This window comes from Eptatretus burgeri, chromosome 13 (assembly GCF_056783735.1).
Source record: "Eptatretus burgeri isolate ZD-2024b chromosome 13, Ebu_testis_v1, whole genome shotgun sequence".
NCBI lineage: Eukaryota > Metazoa > Chordata > Myxini > Myxiniformes > Myxinidae > Eptatretus > Eptatretus burgeri.
In genome coordinates this window covers 72,719,084-72,744,328 of record NC_140973.1, presented here as the reverse complement: position 1 = coordinate 72,744,328, position 25,245 = coordinate 72,719,084, and the positions used below count along the sequence as shown (strand labels likewise).

Sequence of the window (25,245 nt, the reverse complement as noted above, 5' to 3'; positions counted from 1 at the left end):
TTTCCCCTTGCATGTAAAATACTGGGAGGAGAGTTTATAGCTGGGACTGGATTCAAACCCAGGCTGTAGACAGCTGGAGGCGAGTGTGCCTTATGAGCCCATTAAAGTTCATCAACCACCCCCTCCATTTCCCCAACCTCACCTTCTCACCTTTAAACACAGATATGCTAAATATTTCGTCTTATTTCGTGTGAAACAAGTTAACTGATCAGTGTGAAATAAGGGGCTGCTTGGTGTTCCAATGTTCCATCTGTTTCTGAGGAGTGTGGTTTTCAGTGCTAACTATAAGGTGATTGTTCACAGTTTTAACATCTTTTCATGTTATTTACTGTTGCATTGGAAATGTTCTTGAGATCCTTCAGTTTACTGTGAGGAGCATTTCAAAATATTGTGTTGAACACAAATAGGTTGTTTCAATATTATAATTATTTAATTAATTGTACAGAAGAGGTGGGGGGTTAGGGAAGATGGGGGAGAGGAGGAAGAAAAGTGAACTTGTGTTGCTGTTTTCACTGAAATATCTTTCGATGAAAATAATTTTGACAAAAGTAGAAATTATATTCATTAATTATATTTGAATTGATAAGTTTGTAAATGTTGAGAAGAACTAAGTTTATCATTGTGTTCAATTTCATGCAAATTACAGGAAATATGGAAATTTTCCCAAACATTGATTGGAATTTTAAAATAGCGATTTCAAGTCTAATTATAATCGTCCTTCAACTTCTGCTTAATCTTTAGCACTTTGATAAACAATATTATGAAATTACACAGCAGCAGCCGTGGAGCAGCCGTTACATTCTCACATGAAACTAGAAGGGCACTCGGTGGAGCGCATACCTCCGCTACGTAGTGCCTGATCCATGAGAACATATGGGGTCCAATACATTTTTGAAATATCATGCTATACAGTACTATATCGTTTTTGGCCCTGTCTCTCAATGGTGAAGAATGACTGAAATTAAATAATTCTCATATCCAGATCCGGATTCGGATCTTCACCAAAATCGAATCAATTCGGCCTTGCCACACACACACACACACACACACACACACACACACACACACACACACACACACACACACACACACACACACACACACACACACACACACACACACACACACACACACACACACACACACACCCTGTCCACCAAGTTTCATCCGAATCCATCCACAACTTTTTGAGATATCGTGTTATATATCATTTAGCCCTATCTCTCAATGCTGAAGAATCATTAAAAATTCTCGTCGTTGAATCTGGATCTGGATCTGGATCTTCACCAAAATCTCATCAGTTCATCCTTGTCACACACCCAACCTGTCTCAACTTTTTGAGATATCCTGTACACAAACAAACATACAAACAAACAAATGAAAAATCACTCATGGACTGACAACTTGGCAAAACAGCACAAAATACAACGGCACTCGGTAGAGCGCATACCTCTGCCAGGTTTAACAGTTCACGTTTTGTATCCCACTGATGGGCTGGATCCGAACCAAAATCCATCCGCTTGTTCTTGTCACCGATTCAACTCATCCACCTTGTGTTGTCATAGTCCGTCCACAAGTTTTTGAGATATGTTGATATATTTAGTTTTTGGCCCTATCTATCAATTCTATAAGTTAGGCCTGTGTTGACCTTTTGACCTTAAAATTAATTGGTTGTTGAATTCAGAGACCTGACATGAAAATGATCTTCAAATTTCAAGTCAATCAGATGAAAATTGAGGATTTTAGAAAATGTGGCCTAAATTGGCCTTTTGGCCTATTTTGACATTTTGAGCTATGTTTACCTCAAAATTAATAGGTGGTTGAATTCAGCGACATGATATGCGAATGCTCTTCAAATTTCAAGTTAATTGGATTAAAATTGTGGATTTTTGAAATTTGGCCTGTTTACCTTTTTGGTCTGTGTTGACCTTTTTGCCTATGGTAACCACAGAAATAATAGGTGGTTGAATTAATTGACCTGATATGTAAATCCTTTTCAAATTTCAACTCGATCAGATGAAAATTTAGGATTTTAGAAATTTGGCCAATGTTGACCTTTTTGTTGTGTTGACCTCAAACTTAATAGGTGGTTGGGTTGAGCTACCACACATGCAAATGGTCTTCAAATTTCAAGTCAATTAGATGAAAATTGAGAATTTTAATTTTTTGGCCCATTTTGGCCCAAATTGGCCTTTTGGCCTATGTTTATCTCAAAATTAATAAGTCGTTGAATTCAGCGACGTGATATGCAAATGGTCTTCAAATTTCATGTCAATCAGATTAAAATTGACGATTTTAGAAACAATTTAAAAATGTGGCCTATTTTGTGTTGACCTTATGGCCTATGCTGACCTTTGACCTAAGATATCCTCAAAAGTAATCCCTGACCTGATGTGCAGTTCAATCACTGACCTGTTCAAATTTCAAGTGAATCGGATGAAATTTGAGGATTTTAGTAAATTTGGCTCAAATTGGCCGATTGGCCTATGTAGACCTTTTTGCTCAACCAAATTTTACAAGACTTCAATGCGGGACCGTCGCAGAGTCGGTGACATTAATCTCTGAAAATTTCAGAACAGTCGGTTGAGCGGTTCAGGCTGGAGGCGAGCGGACAGACAAACAAACAAACAAACAAACAAACACAAACACACAAACACACAAACAAACAAATAAACAGGCGATCAATATACTTGTCAAAAAAAATAATATTTTTTTGCAAAGCAATAAATAAACAAGACAGGAAGGACTGAAAACATAACCTCCTTCATCTTAGGTGGTGGAGGTAAAAGTACATCGTTGAGATGGAAAGGAAATCATTCAAATGCATTTTAAACTTCCTGCCACACACTGGGTCTCAGGTATCCATACCTGCCCAACTCTAATGGAGATGTGGTGAGGTTTTTGTTTGTGCATTTTGATGTAAATGCATTTAAATGAAATTCTTGTTCATATTTTAAAACAACCGATAAGGTTGCATTACATTAGAGTCTATTTTTGGATCACAAAAGGAAGTTTTGATCAGGTCACCATTGCCTTCATTGCCCTCACCTGGCAGGCCCTGACACCACACAGGAAGTGATCAAGCTACAGAAGCTCAACACTGCCATAGATGAGCATGGAAACAAGGGAACCTTTACACTCATCTACAACCAGGGGTTTGAAGTGGAGGTGGCTGGATACAAGTGGTTTGCCTTCTTCCCTGTAAGGCTCTTTCAGTTTTCTAATTATTCCACACAAGTAATGGGCATTAAATGACAACCTTTTATCCCCCCCCCCTCCCCAGCCAGAAACAATTGGTCTTGCATCATTGAAACTCAGTGAAAATGTTAGCCCCTTTGTGTCATTTGTATCCAGTGTCACAGATTTTCACGGTGATGGTTGAGCTTCTTGATACTTTTGGAATTGAAGACACGGTTGTTATGTGAAGCTTATTGAAAAGGGAAAAAATATTTGACAGCTCTTCATCTATTGTTCATCGTTTTCTTATCCCCTTCCTGCATATTTAACATTTTGTTGTTCTCTTCGCATTTTTTCATGTTGGAAGAATCTAGAAGCGATTTATGTACTCTGTTGAACCCTGATGTTACATCATTGGCTCAGATAAGAGGAAGATAATATGGAATAGGCAAAGCCTAGAAGCGAACGTCGAATTCTTCTTGCATTTGCTTCTTAAATAGATCAAATTAAAGTCTTTTTGCTATGAAAAAAATAAATATTACCTTAACATTACCTTCACAACAACAACTACACCGCCTAGAACAGGATCTCATCTGGAAAAAAAAAATCCTCAACATTACCTTCACAACGACAACTACACCACCTAGAACAGGATCTCATCTGAAAAATAAATATTACCTCAACATCACCTTCACAACGACAACTACACCACCTAGAACAGGATCTCATCTGAAAAATATATATTACCTCTACATCACCTTCACAACAACAACTACACCGCCTAGAACAGGATCTCATCTAAAAAAATAAATATTACCTCAACATTATACCTCTACATCACCTTCACAACAACAACTACACTGCCTAGAACAGGATCTCATCTAAAAAAAATTAATACTAGAAGCGAACGTTGAATTCTTCTTACATTCGCATATGACTTTACCTATAAGTTGTTCACAACTGTATATGCAATTTCCGGTTACTTCGGCCTGGATTCGGGATCAGCGATCAAATAATGTAAATCACGATTAAAAATTATTTTTGATGATGCGGGAGATATCTTTATTAAAATCAGTGGAGGAAATATACACCATGTCTGATATTATTTGGGTCTTTCATGTCTCCGACGATGCCTTTATCTCCCAGCATGCATCATTCCCCATGACAAAAACCGGAAACAAACAAAAAAAAAAAACCAGAAGCAAAAAAAATAAAATGGAAGCAAAAGGGTCAGAGCCAACGACACCGATTCACAATTGCCAAGGTATTGTGTTGTTGTTGTTGTTGTTGTTGTTGTTGTTTCCTATTCTCTCATTTGCACACGTTAAGTAATACTCACAAGATAGAAATAAAACCCAATTGTGTTTATACACCGTACAGCGTTTAAAAACAACCGGAAGCAAAAGGTCATAGCCAACGACACGGATTCACAATTGCCAGGGTATTGTGTTGTTGTTGTTGTTGTTGTTGTTGTTGTTTCCTATTCTCTCATGTTGACGTGTTAATTAATACTCACAAGATAGAAATAAAACCCAATCGTGTTTATACACCGCACAGCATTTAAAAAAAAAACCAGAAGCAAAAGGGTCATAGCCAACGACATGGATTCCAAATTGCCAGGGGTATTGTGTTGTTGTTTCCTATTCTCTCATGTGCACGCGTTAAGTATGAAGCTCACTGCATTCGCTATTAACTGTAAGATGTCAAGTATATGAGAGTCACTCTCCAAGATTCAGCACATTAAAATACAGTGATCCAACAAGTCAACTATCCGACCGAATTCACGTGTTTTATGACAGCTTCTAGATCAGTGTAGACCTGAAAGCCCCCAAGGCCAATAGCCTATCCCAATGCCCTCCAGTGGTGGAGGCAAGGTTCCCTTTTCATTTACCAGCTCAATGTCACACACGGGAGACATGATTGTCGTTGAGCTAATAAATTACATCTTACCTGTCACCTTATATTTTTAAAATTTATTTATGAAAATGGAATTCAAATATACATGTACACAAATGTTTATGCTTCACATTGGGGTTTTTTTTTTTTTAATTACAAACAGTTCTCAAAAATCAATGGGACAGTCATCAGCTACTGTGACAAGGCCAGGCCCGGATGGGTACACAATATCTTCGCTCAACAGTGGAGTTGTTTCTACGGACAACGCATAGATCCACCAGCTGAGACATCGACTCGTCTGGTTGTTGCTGACCTTTCTTCAAAAACGTGTGTTCTTTTTCATATTTGTCTTTGAAGTTCGTAGCACAAATAGTTTTTCCAAGAGCCTCGCTCTTGTCAATAAAAAAGGGATATGTATAGAAATCCATTCTTTTCCCATGACTAGAAATAAAACATCTGCTTTTCAAAAGTTATGTTGCTGTTATTCCATTATATGTTATTCTCAATGTTATTCTCATCAGGTTAAATCACAAGCTGATCGAGCTCAATTTTGGGGTGGTGGCATTCAGGGGTGTCTGGCGGGCACATCTCACCACTGAAAATGTCTGGCAGTGGTCATTCATGATACCATGGACTCTGACAAACTATTTCCTGTAGGTTTCACCGGGTTAACTCACGAGCTGATCTTGCTCAATTTTGGGGATGGGGGCATTCGGGAGTTTCTGGCGGGCACACCCCACCACTGAAAATGTCTGGCAGTGGTTATGCATCATATTCGGGATCATGCTGAACATGCCCACGTCAGGTTAGGTTCGATCTTTGACCTGCGACAGGTACCATGTAAACCTGTACTAACCTGTTCCATGGTCGGGTTGTCGGCGACTAAACCGTCTCCCCCACCAGGTTTTCTGGTGAGGAGGGTGTTTGGATATGGACACCCAGCAGGATTAAAAACAAAACCTGTCAAAGGGCGGAGGAGCTCCTTGTGAGCCAACGGCCATCCATATCTAGTGCCCAACTGTGTATGCGGACGTCCTCCTGCAGTTGGGTTACTTTTTTTATTAGGAGGTTGGTGGCAGGATGTGCACTCCGGCCACCGTAAATCCCTTCATTCCGCAAAACGCAAAAAAATCTGAAAACCCACTCCGTGGGAATACCTCCTGTGCAGCTTCCCTTCGCAGGGCAGCTCACCGGATGACGGGATTGGGGCAAGCCTTCGGGACCCCCAGTCTTTGATGATAGGAGGGAAACCACGGGGTAACATCCCTGGGTCAGATTGCGGGAGAGTGTGTCGGAGTGGTGCTGAGGTGTCGTCCACCAGACGGCGGTCTCCTTGGGTTAACCTGAGGCGGTCACTTCGGGTGGGTGCCTGGAATGTCCTATCCCTAAGAGAGGATGATCACCTGTCTCTGTTATCATCTGAGCTCAAGCGTTTGGACATCGGGATTGCAGCTCTCTCTGAGGTTCGGAGACCGGATTGCGGAGAGATAATGGTGGGTGGTTACAACTACTATTGGTCTGGTCGTTCTGATGGTTACCATACCCAAGGTGTTGCTGTAGCTGTGTCCGATAAGCTGACCCCAATGATAATTGAGGTATCACCGGTCAACGAGCGTGTTATGAGATTAAGGATTCGTCACTCCTTGTGTGTCATTTCCGTGGTCTCTGTTTATGCTCCGACTGAGGCGAGTGATCTCACCGTGAAGGACACATTCTACTCCACGCTCGAGTCTGTGGTTGATCAGTGCCCCAGACGAGATACACTTCTAGTCTTGGGGGATTTCAATGCATCGACTGGAACTGATAGGGATGGTTATGAGGTGTGTGTTGGTCCCCATGGGTCAAGAACTATGAACCAGAATAGCACTAAGTTCCTTAACTTTCCAAGAAGTCATGGACTTAGGGTGGCTGGTTCATGGTTTCCGCGCCCACAAGCTCATCACTGGACGTGGTATTCCAACGCTGGCGGTGTGGCAAAGGAGATTGACCATGTCCTCATTGACAGTCGTTGGAGGATGATCCAGAACTGCAGGGTCTACCGGAGTGCTCAGTTCCTCAATACTGACCACAGGCTTGTTGTAGCAAAAAGCTGCACCTTAAATCCTGGAGAATGGTACCATCCCAGCCTAGGCTGGATGTTGGCAAGCTCAGGGATGAGAGAGTAGCTGAGGAGTTTGCGAACAGGTTGAGTGGACACTTGGGGAGTCTGGGTGCTTTGGGGGGTCCTGAAGAGTTGTGGAGTGCCTTCAAGACCACCGTCCTTGATGTTGCCGGTGGATGTCTTGGAACTCACCACAGGGCAAAGAAGAATTTTGTCTCTCAAGGGACACTGGATACCATTGACCAGAGTCACAGGGCCAGGCTGAATGGCAGAGCTGAGCTGTTCAGGGAGCTGAGGCGTAAAACTGTACGTGCACTGAGGGTGGACAAGGAGGCCTATGTGCGAGGAATCTGTGAGGGGGTAGAGCATCACCTGTGGACAGTTGATTCTCGTCCCACTTACAGGGGAATTGTCGCATTGCGTTCATCCAAGCCCATCCCTCGGAGCACTGCAGTTAGAGCAGAGAGTGGTAGGCTCTTGACAGAGGAGTCTTAAGTGAAGGCCCGCTGGGCCGGTTACTTTGAGCGGTTGTACCAGGCTGATCCCCCAACTGTCGAGTTGGACGTCAAGGGTGTTACAATCCCTGTTGCTGACCCTCAAATCAACTGTGGTCCCGCTTCGCTTGTGGAAACACGGGCTGCGGTGAACCGGTTGAAACGGGGCAAAGCTACAGGGATCTGTGGCATCCATGCCGAACTTCTCAAGGCTGGTGGAAATGCTGCACTCGTGTCGTTGCATGCAGTTTTGTGCTCTGCCTGGAACACAGGCATCATCCCAACTTACTGGAAGAGGGGCCTTGTTGTCCCTCTCTGGAAAGGGAAGGGTGATCGCCAAGACTGCAACAACTACCGAGGGGTGACGCTGCTCTCAGTGCCAGGCAAGGTCTTTGCTCGGATAATTCTTGATAGGGTTTGTCACCATCTGCTTGAACACCAGCGTCCAGAGCAGTCAGGCTTTACACCAAAGAGGTCAACGATTGACCGTATCCTTGCCCTTCGTGTCCTCACAAAACCGCAGACGACAGTTTCGGCAGGGGCTGCTTGCAGCCTATGTTGATCTCTGTAAAGCGTTCGATTCAGTGAATCGGGATGTCCTCTGGAAGATTCTTGGTCTTCGTGGGGTGCCACCAAAACTGATCGATCTGATGTCTGAACTCTACTCTGGTACTGAGAGTGCTGTGAAGTGTGGTGGTACCATCTCTGACTTATTTCCAGTTGTTACTGGAGTTCGTCAGGGGTGTGTACTGTCCCCCACACTTTTCATCACTTGTATGGACTGGATTTTAGGGAGGATGTCGGAGAGATCAAGCTGCGGTGCGTCATTTGGGAATGTCAAGATCTCGGACGTTGATTTTGCAGATGATGCAGTCATCTTTGCGGAGACTTTAGACATCCTCTTGGGGGCCCTCGAGGTGCTGAATGAGGAGTTGGAACCGCTGGGATTACGGGTTTCTTGGGTCAAAACTAAGATCCAGGGTTTCGGTGACATCTTGGATGCTGCTGTCCTGTCTGTGTCTGTTTGTGGTGAGGATGTTGAGGTCGTGGAGAGATTCACTTACCTTGGCAGTGATATTTATGTCTCTGCTGGCTGCGAGTCAGAGGTGAATAGACGTCTGGGTCGGGCCTGGGGAGTCATGGATTCACTGGATCATGGGGTGTGGCGCTGCCGGTACCTGTGCGGGAGGACGAAAGTCCAAGTCTTCAGGTCCTTGGTACTTCCAGTCTTGCTCTATGGATGCGAGACTTGGAATCTGACCAAGGATCTGAGACGGAGACTTAATTCCTTTGGTACCAGGTCTCTTCGGAGAATCCTTGGCTATCGCTGGTCGGATTTTGTGTCCAACGAGCGGTTGCTGAGAGAGACTCGGATGAGATTTGTTACCTGCATAGTCCGTGAGCGTCAGTTGCGGCTGTATGAACATGTGGCTCGTTTTCCTGACTCTGATCCTGCTCACCAGATTCTCTCAGCGAGGGAGTCTCATGAGTGGAGGAGGCCAGTGGGCCGACCACGTGCCTCGTGGTTGCAGCAGGTTGACCATCATCTCAAGGAGATGGGGATTGGCCTGGCATCTGCCTGGGGGATGGCCAGACGGAGGCCCCTGGAGTACTGGCGGAAAGTGGACGCAGCGATGCGTTGTTCTGGCACATGCTCCCATACCTGACCTGACCTGACCTGAACATTTTCCAGCAGGTGTCATCAGGTTAACTCACGAGCTGATCTAGCTCAACTTTGTGGTTCCGGTTATGTAATCTGGCAAGCGCACCCCACCACTGAAAATGTCTGGCAGTGGTCATACATGATATTTGGGATTATGCCGAACATTTTCAACTCGGTTTCATGAGGTTAACTCGCAGAGTTGATCTAGCTCCATTTCGGTGTCCCTTTGTTATGGCCCTTTTGACCACACCCACCAGAATGTGCCCAGCAGACGTCCATTTCCTTATCTGGACATGCACATGGACCATTGCTATATACATAAAAATTGGTTAACTTTCCAGCTAGGCTGACCACCCTGGGCTCCGGGTCTAAAATGAGAAAAAGTAGAAAAGTGTGAAAGGAACAAAAATCAAAGATGTCGGGAAGAAGCCGGACAGATAGATTTCAGTAGTTACTGCTAAGACTCAAGCACAGCAACAGGTACAAGCTACCTGAGGTCCATCAGCGGGGAAGCACTATGGTTGTTCAGATTTGCAACAACAATGGCACATGTCAGAATTTTAAATCTTACTTATCCAACCACAAAATCCATTGTCAAACTACAACCTTAGTCTTAGAATTAAATGATCAACATCATAAAAAGGGTTAAAAACGTTTCACGGATGTTGAATTGTGACATTAACTTGTACATTTTTATATTGTCAGTCATGAGAGGTGCTTTGTGGTTTCACTCAATTTCAGGACACCAAGACAATTCTTTAAATACAACCCCGACTTTGTTGATGCCATTAATCAGTTACAAGTTTTCTGGAAGGCACGCATGTATCCCGAGTATGTTGGCAAGCCCATGGAGATGCTGGAGAAGCGAGCTGGTGGTTCCAGATCCCGCTTGTTCAAGTAAGTCTGACCACACCAGTTGGAAAATTATGAGGACACTGGAATCTATTTTTAATCTTTACTTGATTATCTTTTGGTGTTTAGATTTTATCATTGGCAGGATAGCCGAGAGCTATGAATACTAGGTTTTGAGCTGCTGAGTCTGGGTTTGAATGTCGACCCTGCTATAAACTGGTGTTTCAGGTGGTTCACATTTAGGACCAGGCATCAATGTGTGTGCCATCCTTCGTATGAATGTTAAACTGGATGTCCCAATTGCTGGCATTAGTTGGTGGACATTATAGGTCCCGCAGTGTCCATGTCAAATAATAGGAGGTAACTATTGTTGTAGTAATCAACAATAGACCTTTTCGATCGGCTTTATTCTCACAAAACCCATACGCATATCTACAACAACATAAATATACATAGGGTAAGAATAACAAAATACAATAACTTGTACACATAATACTGAAGGCAAATACCACATACGCATCACATAATAACGAAGTTAAACTCCATACTCTAATCCCAATTACATTCCTCAGAGTACATTATTCCTAATATTGTATATAACATACCATTACTGTTCCAGCATGACTTTCCATGGAGTACGTGGTATACGTGTCATCACCAGCCATTGACCTTCATATACAGTGCTGCCACATCCGCCCAATTACCGTTGCCGCCAATTACAGTACGGCACTTTATTATTACAACATTCACCCCCTTCCAAGAAATCTATCTCTATAAATCTCGTCTAATAGGAGGACGAATGGCGCGACCGGATCTTCTTGGCACTGGAGGGTTATCCACAGCATCTGATTGCTGTGGAGTTGCAGGAACCATATCAGGAACGAGATCATCCCCCTCTGAGCAGGGTGCGTCTTGGGGACTACCCTGGGGAATTACATTTTCTTCAGAAGCCTGAGGTAGAATTTGGGGTTCACTCTTGGATGGGGTTCCAATTGGGGCTAAGTGTCTAACAGAGACCGTAGTTTCCCTGCCATCCGGGTAGTGAATATGGGCATAGTGGGGTCCTGCTTGGAGGAGGTCGACTTCATCCACAAGGGGATCAGTTTTATTTGTGCATACGTGACGCTTCAGCAGGACTGGCCCAGGATTGCAGAGCCAAGTAGGCACCGAGGCTCCCAAGGAAGAACGACGAGAATAGTTCAGAAGTCTTTCATGAGGGGTAGCATTGGTTGCTGTAGACAACAGTGAACGAATTGAGTGGAGAGCATCAGGCAGAACAGTCTGCCAGCATTTGATGGGTGGATTACGGGATTTTAGAGCCGTTGTGATTGCCTTCCAAATGGTACCATTGAACCTCTCCACTTGGCCATTCCCTTGAGGATTATAGCTAATAGTTCTGCTACCAGCGATCCCCCTACTGGCAAGGAAGTCTTGTAATTCCTTGCTCATGAAGGAGGGTCCCCGGTCCGAATGAATGCAAGCCGGCATTCCGAAAATAGCGAACAGCTGACAGAGGCACTTGATAACCGTGGAAGTGGTCATGTCGGCACAAGGAAATACAAAAGGAAACCGTGAATATTCGTCCACAATGTTAAGAAAATACTGATTCTTATCTGTACTCAGAAGAGGCCCCTTGAAATCTATATTGAGATGCTCAAATGGCTGAGTAGCTTTTATGAGTCGAGTCTTATCTGGTTGGTGAAACTTGGGCTTGCATTCTGCGCATATTCTACAAGATCCAACAACCTGCCGGACATCCTCCACAGAATATGGCATATTCTTAGATTTCACAAAATGGTATAAGCGGGTAACCCCTGGGTGGCACAAGGCTTCGTGGAGGTTAAACAGTGAATGTCGATCGTGGCATGCCATCCCACAATAAGACCTGGAGAATGTATCAGAGGGAATGTTTTCTCGACCAGGACGATACACAATGTCAAAATCATAGCAAGATAATTCCATCCTCCAACGCATGAACTTATCATTCTTTATCTTATTTTTATGCTGCTTATCAAACATATAGCTCACTGATCGTTGATCTGTCTTTATGGTAAAATGTCTGCCTGTCAAATACTGTCTCCAGTGGCGAACTGTTTCAATAATAGCCTGGGCCTCCTTCTCAATAGAAGCGTGACGACATTCGGGTCCCTGAAGGGTTCGGGAAAAGAAGGCTACCGGACGTCCTGCCTGGGTGAGGACTGCAGCAATTGCTACATCCGAAGCATCAGTCTCAACTTCGAAGGGTACGGATTCGTCAATCGCCCTCACCACTGAACCTTCAATGTCTTGCTTAAGAAGATGGAAAGCTACTTCTGCTTCCCTTGTCATGGGAAATGTAGTAGTGGCACACAGTGGGCGGATCTTGCTTGAGTAGTCATATATCCACTGTGAATAATAGGCAAAGAAGCCAAGGATGCGTCGGAGCGATTTCATGTCCCGAGGCACAGGCAAGTCCTGCAAGGGTCGGAGTGGTTCCGGATCCGGGCGCATTTCCCCTCCTTCCACCACATATCCGAGAATACTGAGCCTGTTAGTTGAAAAGATGCATTTGTCTTCATTGTAAGTTATATTCTTTCTCTTCGAAGCCTCAAGAAATTTCGTGAGATTAGCATCATGCTCTTCCTGAGTCATGCCGCAAATAGTAATGTTGTCTAAGTAAGCAAATGTTCCAACCAGTTCTTCTTCTTGGATGAATGAATCCACGATACGTTGGAAGCAAGCCACTCCGTTAGTGACGCCAAAGGGAACCCGAGCAAACTGATAAAGGCGTCCACAGGCCTCAAACGCGGTGTATGGCTTATCTTCATTTCTGATGGGGATTTGATGATACGCACTACGGAGGTCAATAGTACTAAAAACACGGTATTGAGCAATCTTGTTAACAGTGTCATCTATACGAGGCAGAGGATACCCGTCAATAAGTGTAAATTTGTTGATAGTTTCTGAATAGTCCACGGCTAAGCGTTTCTTGTGAGTTTCGTTCTTAACGACAACAACCTGTGCACGCCAAGAGGAGTTACTGGGCTCTATAATACCTTCCTTCAACATCCTTTGAATTTCCTTTTCAATGAATTTACGATCATCGGGAGAGTACCGGCGTGATCGAGCAGCAACAGGATAACAATCAGCTGTCAAGTTGGCAAACAGTTCTGGAGGGTCAACACACAGTGTACTGAGTCCACAGATAACAAGAGGTGGCAAACTACCTCCATATGTCAGTGTAACACTATCATGCAGTCCCTGAAAATCCTGGCCCAAAACTATATCTGAACACAGCTGAGGGAGTATGGACAGACGCACATCTTGGTGGCACCGACCGTTTACTTTGATATTGACTCGACAGAACCCTGATGTCTGAGCGGTGAAGGAAGTGGATGCCATGGAAACATTGCCTCGGGTGTGATGTACACTTAAGGAATGGCACTTAACGAGGTCGGGATGGATAAAACTTTCTGAACTACCACTATCCATAAGGCCATCCAATTCCACTCCATTGAGCGTGACCCTCACAACCGCCTTTGATAACACCCCTGGGGCAGCGGCAGAAGACACAGCCGCTAGCGTTGCCTGATCAGAGGAAGTTGCACAAGCACCAGTAGCTACTGATGAAGTACTACGGCACACCTTAGCAAAATGACCCTTTTTATGGCACTTATGACACACAGCCTCTCGTGCCGGACATTTTACACGTGGGTGTTTTAAAAAACCACAAAAGAAACATTTAACACCCGTAGCAGCCATTACAGTTGTGGGTTCCACTTCACCGGTATTCTGATTGGATGAGGCAACACCCAATGAACGGGAGGGTTGAATAACACAATAAGATTCTGAATTTCTTTGGGCTGAATCTAGAGATCTAGCCTGATCAAACATGGTAGCTAAATCTAAAGTCTTATTCTCTAATAAACGTTGTCTGATCAGTGGTGACTGCAGGCCGCTAATGAAGGCATCCCTGATGGATTCTTCGCAATGTTGAGTTGCTGTTACAGCCCCAAAGTTACACTCTTTACTTAACGTTTTCAGAGTCAGAAGGTATTCATCTAAGGACTCTCCGACCTGCTGGCGGCGAGTTGCAAGACGATGGCGTGCAAACCTTTCATGAGTGGGCTTTACGTACTGTGACTGTAAAGTACGGATAGCCTCATCATAAATGGTACACTCTGATATAGTTTCGTATAGTCTTGGTGAGACAAAATTTGTAAGCAGACTCATCTTATCCAGATTATCCTGTGGTAGAGCTCCCAGGAAGTTTTCGAACGTCTTCAACCAGTGTTTCCATTGTTGTGCCGCCATGGGTGAACTGGGATCCGAATCCAGCCTCTCTGGTCTCAGCAAACGCTCCATTCCAGTGTAGGCCTCAGCGCTCTTCTTGTCCAATCCAACCGGGTAAGTTTTGTGAGAATAAATTATTGTTGTAGTAATCAACAATAGACCTTTTCGATCGGCTTTATTCTCACAAAACCCATACGCATATCTACAACAACATAAATATACATAGGGTAAGAATAACAAAATACAATAACTTGTACACATAATACTGAAGGCAAATACCACATACGCATCACATAATAACGAAGTTAAACTCCATACTCTAATCCCAATTACATTCATCAGAGTACATTATTCCTAATATAGTATATAACATACCATTACTGTTCCAGCATGACTTTCCACGGAGTACGTGGTATACGTATCATCACCAGCCATTGACCTTCATATACAGTGCTGCCACATCCGCCCAATTACCGTTGCCGCCAATTACAGTATGGCACTTTATTATCACAACAACTATCATCAGAACAAAGCCTGAGTTTGGCTTCGTGATAAGGGTGGCTGGATTGGGATCTTAGGGTCCTGAGTTTGAGCCCCTTTTTCCGTTGAATTAACACTCGGTCGGGTTGACTCAGCCTGTCATCCTTCTGAGGTCGGTGAAATGAGTACCAGTATACTGGTATGGGGGCACTGCAGCAGCGGCATAGCTGCACCCTCAACCAATGATACAACCAGCATCTGCAGGCTGCACATGAAGATCATCTGCACTGCAGACTGCACATTGATTGGCACACTGACTAAGTTCCAAATTCCTGCACACTCAGGCAAGTATCTTGGGTCAGAGTGGCAACCCATCGAGCATTGTAATCCCTGAACTAAGAGACAGCTTCTGCAGAACCGATGCTTTGTATGGAGTACAGTACATGAGTACGAGTATGAGTTTGTGTTTCAATTATGACTTTGCTTCAAGTACAGTACTTTTTATTTACAGAATCTTTCGCAACAACACTTTTTTTGTATACCTTGTCGAGGCTCGTGTGAGAGCTAACACACAATGCACAGCAAGGGAGGCACGAGACAAGAGGGGCAGGAGTGGGAAGGACAAAACAGTGGGGAACAGAGACATTAGGAGATCTGTGGAAGGGAGAGGGATGGGGTGGGGAACATGGAGAATACAAGATGGACATTACAGGGACTTTCAGGAAGGAAAGCAGGGAATTTGAAGGAGGTGGGTTTGGGGTGGATTAACGGGGATAAAAAAATATCGAGGATTTGGATGGGGGATGATAAGAGGTGGTGGTAAAGAACTGTTTTGAAGGCCTGGAGGGAAGAATGGGATTGAACAGAGTGAGGGAGTTTATTCCAAAGGCGGGAAAAAAGAGGAATGAAAGAGTGAAGGTGAGTAGTAATTCGTGAATTTGGTAGCTTTACCAGAAGGGGGTTGTTGGCGGATCTTGAACACCCTGTGGAAATATAGCGGGGACAAATTGCAGACACAGCGGGGGGGGGGGGGGGCGAGACTGGAGAGGAGATGGTGGAAGACAGAAAGACCACCGACCTGCCTGCGGTGAGAGAGTGAGAGACCCAAAGACTTACAGCGTGAAGCCGAGAAACGTGGGAGGCAGGAGCACCAGCCCAGAGGGGTGGAGCAGTACTCCATCAGGTTGCAGACGAAAGCTTTGTATGTGGTCAGGAGCTCAGGTGGTCCTCGGAAGGACTTTGCACGACGGAGGATTCCCAGTCGGCGACTGGCTTTGGAGGCCAGGTTGGAAATGTGACTTTCCCAGGAAGGATCATGGCAGAGAGTGAGACCCAGAAGCTTGAAAGAAAGGACTTCTTCCAGCGGATTGTTGAGAAAGTAGATGGGGGGTGGGGGTGTGGGGGGGGGTCCAAACAGTCCTTTCAGAGAGACAAAGTGGGAGTGTGAGTTTTGTCAGGATTGAAAGACACGTTCCACATGTTGGACCAGTTTGTGATTTTACCCAGATCTGCAGAAAGTGAAGAAGCTGCTGCTTGCCGGTCTGAGTGATGACAAATGGTACGACAGAGGGTGGAGTCATCAGCAAAGAGATAAAGAGGATTTTCCAGAGAGTCGGAGAGGTCGTTGATGAAAACCAGAAAAAGAACAGGGCCCAGAACGCTGTCTTGAGGAACTCCAGCCTGGACAGGAAGAGGGGATGAAATAACTCCATTTAGGGCCACACGTTGACTGTGACAGGAGAGGAAGTCTGTGAGTCATGAGTGGAGATGGCTTTGGATACCATGGGAAGAGAGTTTGGTGAGCAGGGCAGGGTGCCAGACTGTGTCAAAAGTACGCGATATGTCTTGGGATATGGCTCTGATTTCATGTCCGGCATTGAGGACCTCCATCCATTCTTGGGAGAGCAGAAGCAGCATATCCAGGGTAGAGTGACCTTGTCTGAAACCAAATTGATGATTGGAAACCAAGCCATTGGAGAAGAGGAAGGATTTAATATCTGAAGTGATGATGGATTCCATAACCTTGCTGATGATTGGGAGAAGGCTAATTTGTCTGTAGTTGCAGGGATCTGTTTTTTGCACCTTTTTCGTGCAGGGTGCAAACACCTTTTACATTTTTGCACCTTTCCATTTTCCTATACGTACTTGAATATGCGAACCAGTTTGCCAATCTTCTTTTTTTGTATACGAAGTCAAGGCTCGTTCGTTGAAGAGCTAGAACAGTAAACGGATCAGGACACAACAGAACAAAGGGAACAGTAGAAAGAATGGGGGTGTGGGGGGCATCAACAGCAGGGTTCTGGAACAAAGCAGAGATAGACTTGAGCAAATAACGGACGTGGGAAGGAATGAAGGGAATGGGAGGATGCATGGGGTGGACAAGACGGATAAAGAAGAAAACTCTAATTAAGGAAAAACTGTAAATTTGGAAAGAGATAGGCATGTGAAGGAGGGTTAATGAGGGTAGAAAAGATCATAGTATATTTTTGGATGGGGAATGAGACAATGGTGAGCAGCTGTCTTGAAGACCTGGAGGGAAGACAGATATTGAAGAGAATGTGGAAGTTGATTCCACAGGCAGGAAAAAAGATGAATGAATGAGTGGAGGTGAGCAGTGATTCGGGATTTTGGGAGTAACACTAAAATGGGAATGCTGGTGACCCACGTGCACCCTGCAGAAACCTGGAGGGGAAGGGGGGAGGGTGGAGAAGGTAGGGAATAGCAGTGTGAGCAAGACCAGAAAGGAGGCGGTAGAGGACAGAGTGACCACGTACCTGTCTGCAATGCAAAAGTGATTGGACTATCGGCTCAGCTTCATCGTGGAAGACTCCAGTAATCTTGAAGACCTTGCTTTCCATGATGTTAAGCTGAGTAAGATGTGAGGCAGCGGAGCCAGCCCAGAGGGGAGAGCAGTACTCCATCAGGTTGTGGATGAAGGCCCTATTGGTGGATAGTAGTTTAGGTGTGTCAAAAAAGACATTCCATGATGGAGGATGCCCATGCTGTGAGTGTTTTTGGAGGTCAATTTGGAAATGTTATTTGTCAAAGAAAGATCATGGCTGATAGGGAGGCCCAAGAGTTTGAGTGACTCAACTTCTTCAAAAGCCCACCGAATCCCCCCCGCCCCCCCGTCCTCCCCGCCCCCCCTCCGAGGATGGTAAAAGTAATGCTACACAATCATGCGCCAAGGTAAGAACTGCATCTCATGCATTGAACCGCCAACACCCCCCAAAAAACACCTAAAAACTGCTTGCAACTGTGGGCGTGATGCGTGGCTCATGAGGTTGGGCAGAGAACCAATCAGTGTATGCTTGGGAGGTAAGAATAACCAAGGGCACGGTCAGTTCGCAACAGTCAGAATGAGTAGTTGAGTGGAGAGTAGCTCGAGTGGCAGCTCAGAACTGGCAGCAAATTGGCTCAGAGTTTTTGATGAGCAGCTCAAAGAAGTCAGCACCCAGCAGCTCAGGGCACAGGACTAAGAGAGTTACATGGGGTTCAGCAGCGCCGAACAAAAGCGCAAACTGCTAGAGACTACGAAGCCGGACGCGGTCTGCCAGACCATCTCTTCTCACCTGAGCTCCACCATAGTATCTTCCCCACGCTCGAAAATGTAGCACCAACTCCACACAGGCATCGTGTGGGGAAAAGGTTTCTCTTCTGTTTCTTGCGACCTTTCCCTGTGTGAATATCTGTCATGTGAATGGGATAAGATAACGCAATAAGCTGTCGAAGTTCATGATGCGTGGGCTTTTGAGTGAATAATTATTGTGATATGTTTGCCTTTCTCCTCTTTGTTTTCCCCATTCCCTTTTGCCTTTACCTATTTATTAACTGGTTACCATCATTGCAGTGTCGGCCTCTTTCATGATTTGGAATAACTGTGGCATGGGTTAAACTCACGGCCATCACAAATTTGGCGCGAATCCCTCCTTTGGAGCCTGAAATCATGGTGGTTAAATTCCCTGGGGTTCCTTTGACCCCAAATACTAATTAATGGAAAATGACTATCGGTGACACATCTCATTCGAGTTTCTGAATGTCGGAAACTAAAGAAAAGATCTGTTTGGCTTTCCCGGCGGATGGCATCTGGCCTCTATGGACAATCCATCACAAAATTGGTGATCGTCTGAGTGGAGGATTTCACCTCGAGTCCACTCCGCGGTTAAATTACCAACCATTTCAATCATCTCTTTTCCTCTCCTTCCATACTGGCAAAGGTACAGTTGCATTGCTGCAGTATGAATCCATATCGGTGCATTAAGGCTTCAAATTAACAATCACAGTAGAAGTCAATGCATTCTTGGCACCAGCACGCTAAAAATAATGGTCCCGAAGACATCCTCCTCGTAAGGTGGATTCAAAGTGCTTTCCAGAAAAGGCGACACTTCTGTGCATTATAGCACAACTGGAAAGGATGAGGATGATTTATTTTCAGTGTCGAAGATTCATGGAACATCTGTCACACAAATGCTGCATGCACGTACACGAGACAACACAGGACTTGACTTCAAACAAACACAGCCAGTAATATTGGTGGAGGTGATGAAACTTCCCAGAGCACTCTGGCCAATCATTTTTGCAAAATCTACTTTTTCAATCACCAATCAATCATGTGATTAAGGAGAAATAACCCCTCTCCCCCTCCTTACTGCTATTTATTATTTTACCCTGCCATTTTGTAACGTGTATCGTTTCATACTTGGTGTTCAATGTTTATTGTTTTTTGTTTTATTTCTGTGTTTCAGCATTTATTGTCTTTATTTGTCATTCCTTTGTTCTTTGTTTTGAAATGCCTGGAAGAGAAGAGCAAGGACTTGTACAAATGGTTTATGGAGGAGGTGCAAGCATTAAAGTTAGATTAGAGTGAAGTCGATGGCACACCAGAGCAAATCCCCACACTTCCCACCTAAAGCAACGTTGAAAGACGGAAAAAAGTTCCACCAGGAACGACCCAATATCAAATTCTGAGTTATTCTGAGTCATACTCCAGCAAGAACTGGGGTTTCAATCAAAAAAATCATAACATATTTCATGCGTCTCCCAATGTTGATTGCACATACAAAGGTTCATTAAAAAAAATGTTATAAATGTGCCAGTAATTGCATTTTTTGGGAAATTTTGACCTTTTAACCCCGCCCTAGCGGGTGGGGCCAAATGTTATTGCCCTTGCACTTTTGTGCCATGTGGTGATCATAACTACCAAGTTTGGTGAATTTCTGCCCAAACGTTCAGGAAATAGCATGAAGGACCCCGTACGTGCGTACATCCGTACGTGCGTGTCTGCATTTTATTATTCCCTTTTCTCTGGAACTGCTTGTCAGATTGACACGAAATTTTCACCTTAAGTGCGGCAATTCATGCAGAATGTTTTAATTATAATTATGACTTCATAGGACATGTGGTGTGGCAGCCATATCGGATTGAAGGAAAATATTTCAAAAATTCTCTCTCTTGAACCGCTGCATGAATCGAAGTGAAACTTCAAAATTATGATCTAGTAGTGATGCGGAATATATGTTTTAAATGTCAACCTCATTGAACGCATAGTCTGGCAGCCAGAATTATTACATTTTTTGAATCTGTGTTCTTTTTTATTCTTTTTTAATAAGGCGCACTTGGGTGCGCCTGGATTGGTTTGAGCGTAGAGGAGTAGCAGTTGAAACCCAAGTCCTTTCCTGATTCTTCCTGATTATTTCATCTTTTCTTTTTGCTTGTTCGGGTACCTTCTGATGACTCAAATGCAGTACCTATTTCATTTGGTGTTCCACTTAATTTTGATTTAATTAAATTTTTTTATTACAGATTTGCCACCAGAAGAGTTGGCTCTCACCATCTAGTTTGTGTCATTATCTTTCTAAATAATGCTTCCTTGTATGATCCAATAACATTTCAGGAATCTCATCACAAAACCATTTTTTCAGCAATGTATTTGTATCATCATCATCATCATCATCATCATCATCATCATCATCATCATCATCATCATCATCATCATCATCATCATCATCATCATCATCATCATCATCATCATCATCATCATCATCATCATCATCATCATCATCATCATCATCATCATCATCATCATCATCATCATCATCATCATCATCATCATTTTGGGTCAAGGGCTGATAGAGGATGTAAAATTATGCCCCAACCTTTCACAAACCAACTGGCCAGGCCTCATGTTCAGATGGAATCTTTGCATTCTGCAGCCATGGGAAGTAAATTCAGCAGAGTGACAGCAATGGAATAAGACTTTATTTTGTAAATAGATTCCTTACTTATAATATTGATGGATTCACCTGTATATTGATATTCACTTTGCACACAGATCTCCTGTTCCTGTCCAAGTATCAGAGGATGTAAAGCGACTCGCAGACACCCTACCAGACACTTGGGACTGGCGTGATGTTAATGGGGTCAACTTTGTGTCTCCAGTCCGTGACCAAGGTATGATCATGGTTATGCTACTGAAACATAATAGTGGAAAAATGAACAGCAATGACATGCGAGTTCAATAACCTCTCATTCTAAACAATTACTGAGCCAAATGCATCCACATTGTAAATGTAGCGTCACACGTTTCTGCGGAGTGAGCAGAGATTGGCAGGTACAGGAACTGGTGGGACCTGTTCGGATGGCCGAATAATCTGCAGAAAATCAGTCAGGAGGTTGTGCACCCATGTTTATTTACACACAAAGATTGGTTCACAAATCAAAGGATTCTACAAAACACAATTTACAAATGCTGTAAGTTCATAACAAAGAAAGATCACAAATATTATTAAGAACCTCAAATGCACGGAAAGGTCCCAAATATCTCACAGAATGGCCAAACAAACGTACTTATCCTTATTTACCTACAACCTAACCCCGAAGATGGAAAATAAGATTATTACAGAAACACAGACATACAAAGGGGGGAAAGAAAGGGATAAAATGTCACAACAAATGTGTCTAAATCATCTTGAGGAAGAGAAGCCCCCTGAGCTTGGACATCCTGCACTAAGCCAGGTATAGAAAAGATTATACACCTGGGAGAGTGTGAACCTCCCTCTCCTACCATAGCAGCAAGTCTGGCCAGTCTCAGTAGGGAAACGTGTTCACTGCATCGTATCATACGGGTGTGCCAAAACAAATAAATAAATAAATCAAACCCATAAAGAAAATCCACCATTCATTCATTTTTATTCTGAGTTACATAAAACTTCTGGAATATGTGTTGCATTTTGTGTGACACAGGTGTACCAAATATCAGAACCGTAACTTGCAAGACTTCAATTTAGCACTGGGTCGATCACATGCTCCACATTTCCACCTCTGTGCTGAATACAGATTTGAACATGATGGCAAAGTTGATGATTACATTATGCGCTGGCATTCGGCAAGTGGGCCTGCCTAACTTTCTCTGTGATTTCTTGTTTCAACTCAAATGGGCTTCTGGGGTTATCTTTGTACACATTGTCTTTTGAGATAACCCCAAAGAGAAAGATCTAGTGAGCTCAGATCAAGGGACCATGGAGACCACTCGACGCTGAAGTATCGACCAATCACTCTCCAACCGATGTTGATTGTAACCCACACACGGGACTCATTTACGGTGTGAGGGGTTGCCCCATCCTGCTGAAACCATTGTTCTTCTATTCGGAAACTTCTCCTGCGACACAGAACTCATTCAGCACTTTAATGTAGCGCTCAGAGATGATGGTCATGGCATTATACTGTCCTCATCTTCAAACCAGAATGGTCCAATGATGCCATGCTTGCTCATTGCACACCAGACCGTGCACTCGACTGAATGTAAGGGTCTTTGGCGAACCTCGTCGGGAGGTACTGTGCTCAGGGCATAGTTTCCTACAGGATCTTAGCTACCATTATATGAAATAAGAGAGAAAAAAAGAGATGAAAAATAAATTAATCTGGATGTTATTGAAAAACGAAAAACATGGTCCATCCATGAAGCCGTCCGTGAAGCCGGCCTTGAAGTCCTGTCCCATCAGTGAAGCTGTGAAGCTATGTGACTACACTGTAAGTCTATTAATTATGTGCTGTTTGAACATCAGTATACACACATACGTCTATTAATGACGTACTATTGGAATGTACCTTTCGACCCTTCAGACTTCTGAGACCCCTTCGACCTTTGAAGACCCTTCCCTAAGACACTGAAGATTCGGAGGACCCAAAAGACCCAAAATACCCCAATGACCCAAAAGACACAAAAGATCCAGAGGACCCCAAAAGGTCTCAAGGCTCCAGAGGACCCCAAAAACCCGAGGACTCAAAAAACCCCGAAGACACTTCAAAACCCCTTCAGACCCCTTTTATCTTGAAGACCCCTTTTACCTCTAAGACCCTTTAAACACTTTAGACACCTTGAGATACTTTCACCCTTGATACCTTTTTTTAACCTTTAAACCCCATGAACCTTTAGACCTTTACATCCCTTAGACCTTAACAACATTTCGACCCCTTGCACCTTTCAGACAGATAAGACAGCTTGGGACACTTGACCATTTCGAGCTTTAGACCACTTGGACCATTTTAGATTACAAATAATATAATATCACCAATTTTACAAATAAATTTGTACAAAATAAATGTTCGTATTTTGATTGGTGGAAATCATGACAACACAACAACTCACATACACTCATTATCCACAGTTAGAACAAGACTGTACCTCTGTAGCGATGTATGGGGAGGCAAGCGTAGTGAGCCAATCCACGCCAGTCTATATACTGGAAATAAAAAAAGCAAAACATGGTCCGTGAAGCTGTGAAGCCATGTGACTATATGTCTATTAATTACGTATTGTTTGAACGTTTGTTGCTCCCTGACTACAAGTATGTTTTTTTATTTTTTATTTTTTATTTTTTTGTATACCTTGGTCGAGGCTCGTATGAGAGTGAACACACAACTCACAGCAAGGAGGCATGAGACAAGAGGGGCGGGAGTGGAAGGGACAAAACATTGGGGAACAGACACAGGTGAACTGTGGAAGGGAGAGCGATGGGGATGGGACGGGGAACATGGCGAGGAGAAGATGGACATTACAGGGACTTTCAGGAAGGAAAGCAGAAGAATTGAAGGAAGTGGGCTTGGGTGGATTATCGGGGGTAGAAAAGATCGAGGATTTGGATGGGGGAAGATAAGAGGTGGTGGTGAACAGCTGTTTTGAAAGCCTGGAGGGAAGAATGGGAAAGAATAGAGTCAGGAAGTTTATTCCAAAGGCGCGTAAAAAGTGGAATGAAAGAGTGAAGATGAGCAGTGATTCGTGATTTTGGTAGTTTTACCAGAAGGGGGTTGTTGGCGGACCTTGAGCGCCCTGTGGAAATGTGGTTGGGACAAATCGCAGAGAGAGCAGGGGGGGGGCAAGGCTGGAGAGGAGTCGGTAGAAGACAGAAAGACCACCGACTAACCTGCGGTGATTGAGTGAGAGGCCCAATGACTCAGCTTCATTGCGGGAGATGCCAATGATCTTAAATGCCCTGGTTTCGACAGCGTGAAGTCGAGAAAGGTGGGAGGCAGGAGCACCAGCCCAGAGGGGAGAGCAGTACTCCATCAGGCTATGGACAAAAGCTTTGTAAGTGGTCAGGAGCTCAAGAGGGCCGAGGAAGGACTTTGCACGACGGAGGATTCCCAGTCGGCGACTGGCTTTTGAGGCAAGGTTGGAAATGTGACTTTCCCAGGAAAGGTCATGGCAGATAGTGAGACCCAGAAGCTTGAAAGAAAAGACTTCTTCCAGAGGATTGTTGAGAAAGTGGATGGGGGGGTTTTGTAAACGGTCCTTTCGAAGAGACATAGTGAGAGCGTGAGATTTGTCTGGATTGAAAGACATGTTCCACGTGTTGGACCAGTTTGTGATTTTGTTTATTAATTACGCATGATTGGAATGTACCTTTTAAACCTTTCAACCCTTTAGACTGCTGAGACTCCTTCGACCTTTTAAAATCCATAAGACCCCTAAGATCCCTAAAGATCTCTAAGACCCTTATGAACCCAAAAGACTCTTCAGACTCTAAAGACACTTAAGACCCTTAAAGATGTTGAAGACCCTAAACACCCCTAAAAGACATAAGACAAAAAGTCCCATAAGATCCTGAAGACCCCCTAAGACCCATAAAGCCTCTAAGACCCCAAGATCCTTAAAACTCCTAATATTCCAAAGACCCTTAAGACCCCATTTATCTTTAAGACTTTTTCACACTTTAGACACCTGAAGATCCCTTCACCCTTTAGACCTTTTATACCCTTTAGATCCCTAGAACCTCAAGATATTTACACCCTTTACGTCCCTTTAGACCCCT

At 44.0% G+C, this 25,245-nt stretch overlaps 1 protein-coding gene across 2 annotated transcripts in view; it reads left to right on the top strand.

Moving 5' to 3' along the window:
- Window positions 1-25,245, top strand: part of LOC147014754 (dipeptidyl peptidase 1-like) — a 36,809-nt gene that overhangs the window by 2,158 nt on the left and 9,406 nt on the right. For both annotated transcript variants that reach the window (XM_085852983.1, XM_085852984.1), the window contains exons 2-5: window positions 3,056-3,201; window positions 5,237-5,400; window positions 10,073-10,228; window positions 21,267-21,385. In XM_085852983.1, the coding sequence (XP_085709109.1) occupies window positions 3,056-3,201; window positions 5,237-5,400; window positions 10,073-10,228; window positions 21,267-21,385 (585 nt within the window). The remainder of the gene's footprint in view (window positions 1-3,055; window positions 3,202-5,236; window positions 5,401-10,072; window positions 10,229-21,266; window positions 21,386-25,245) is intronic.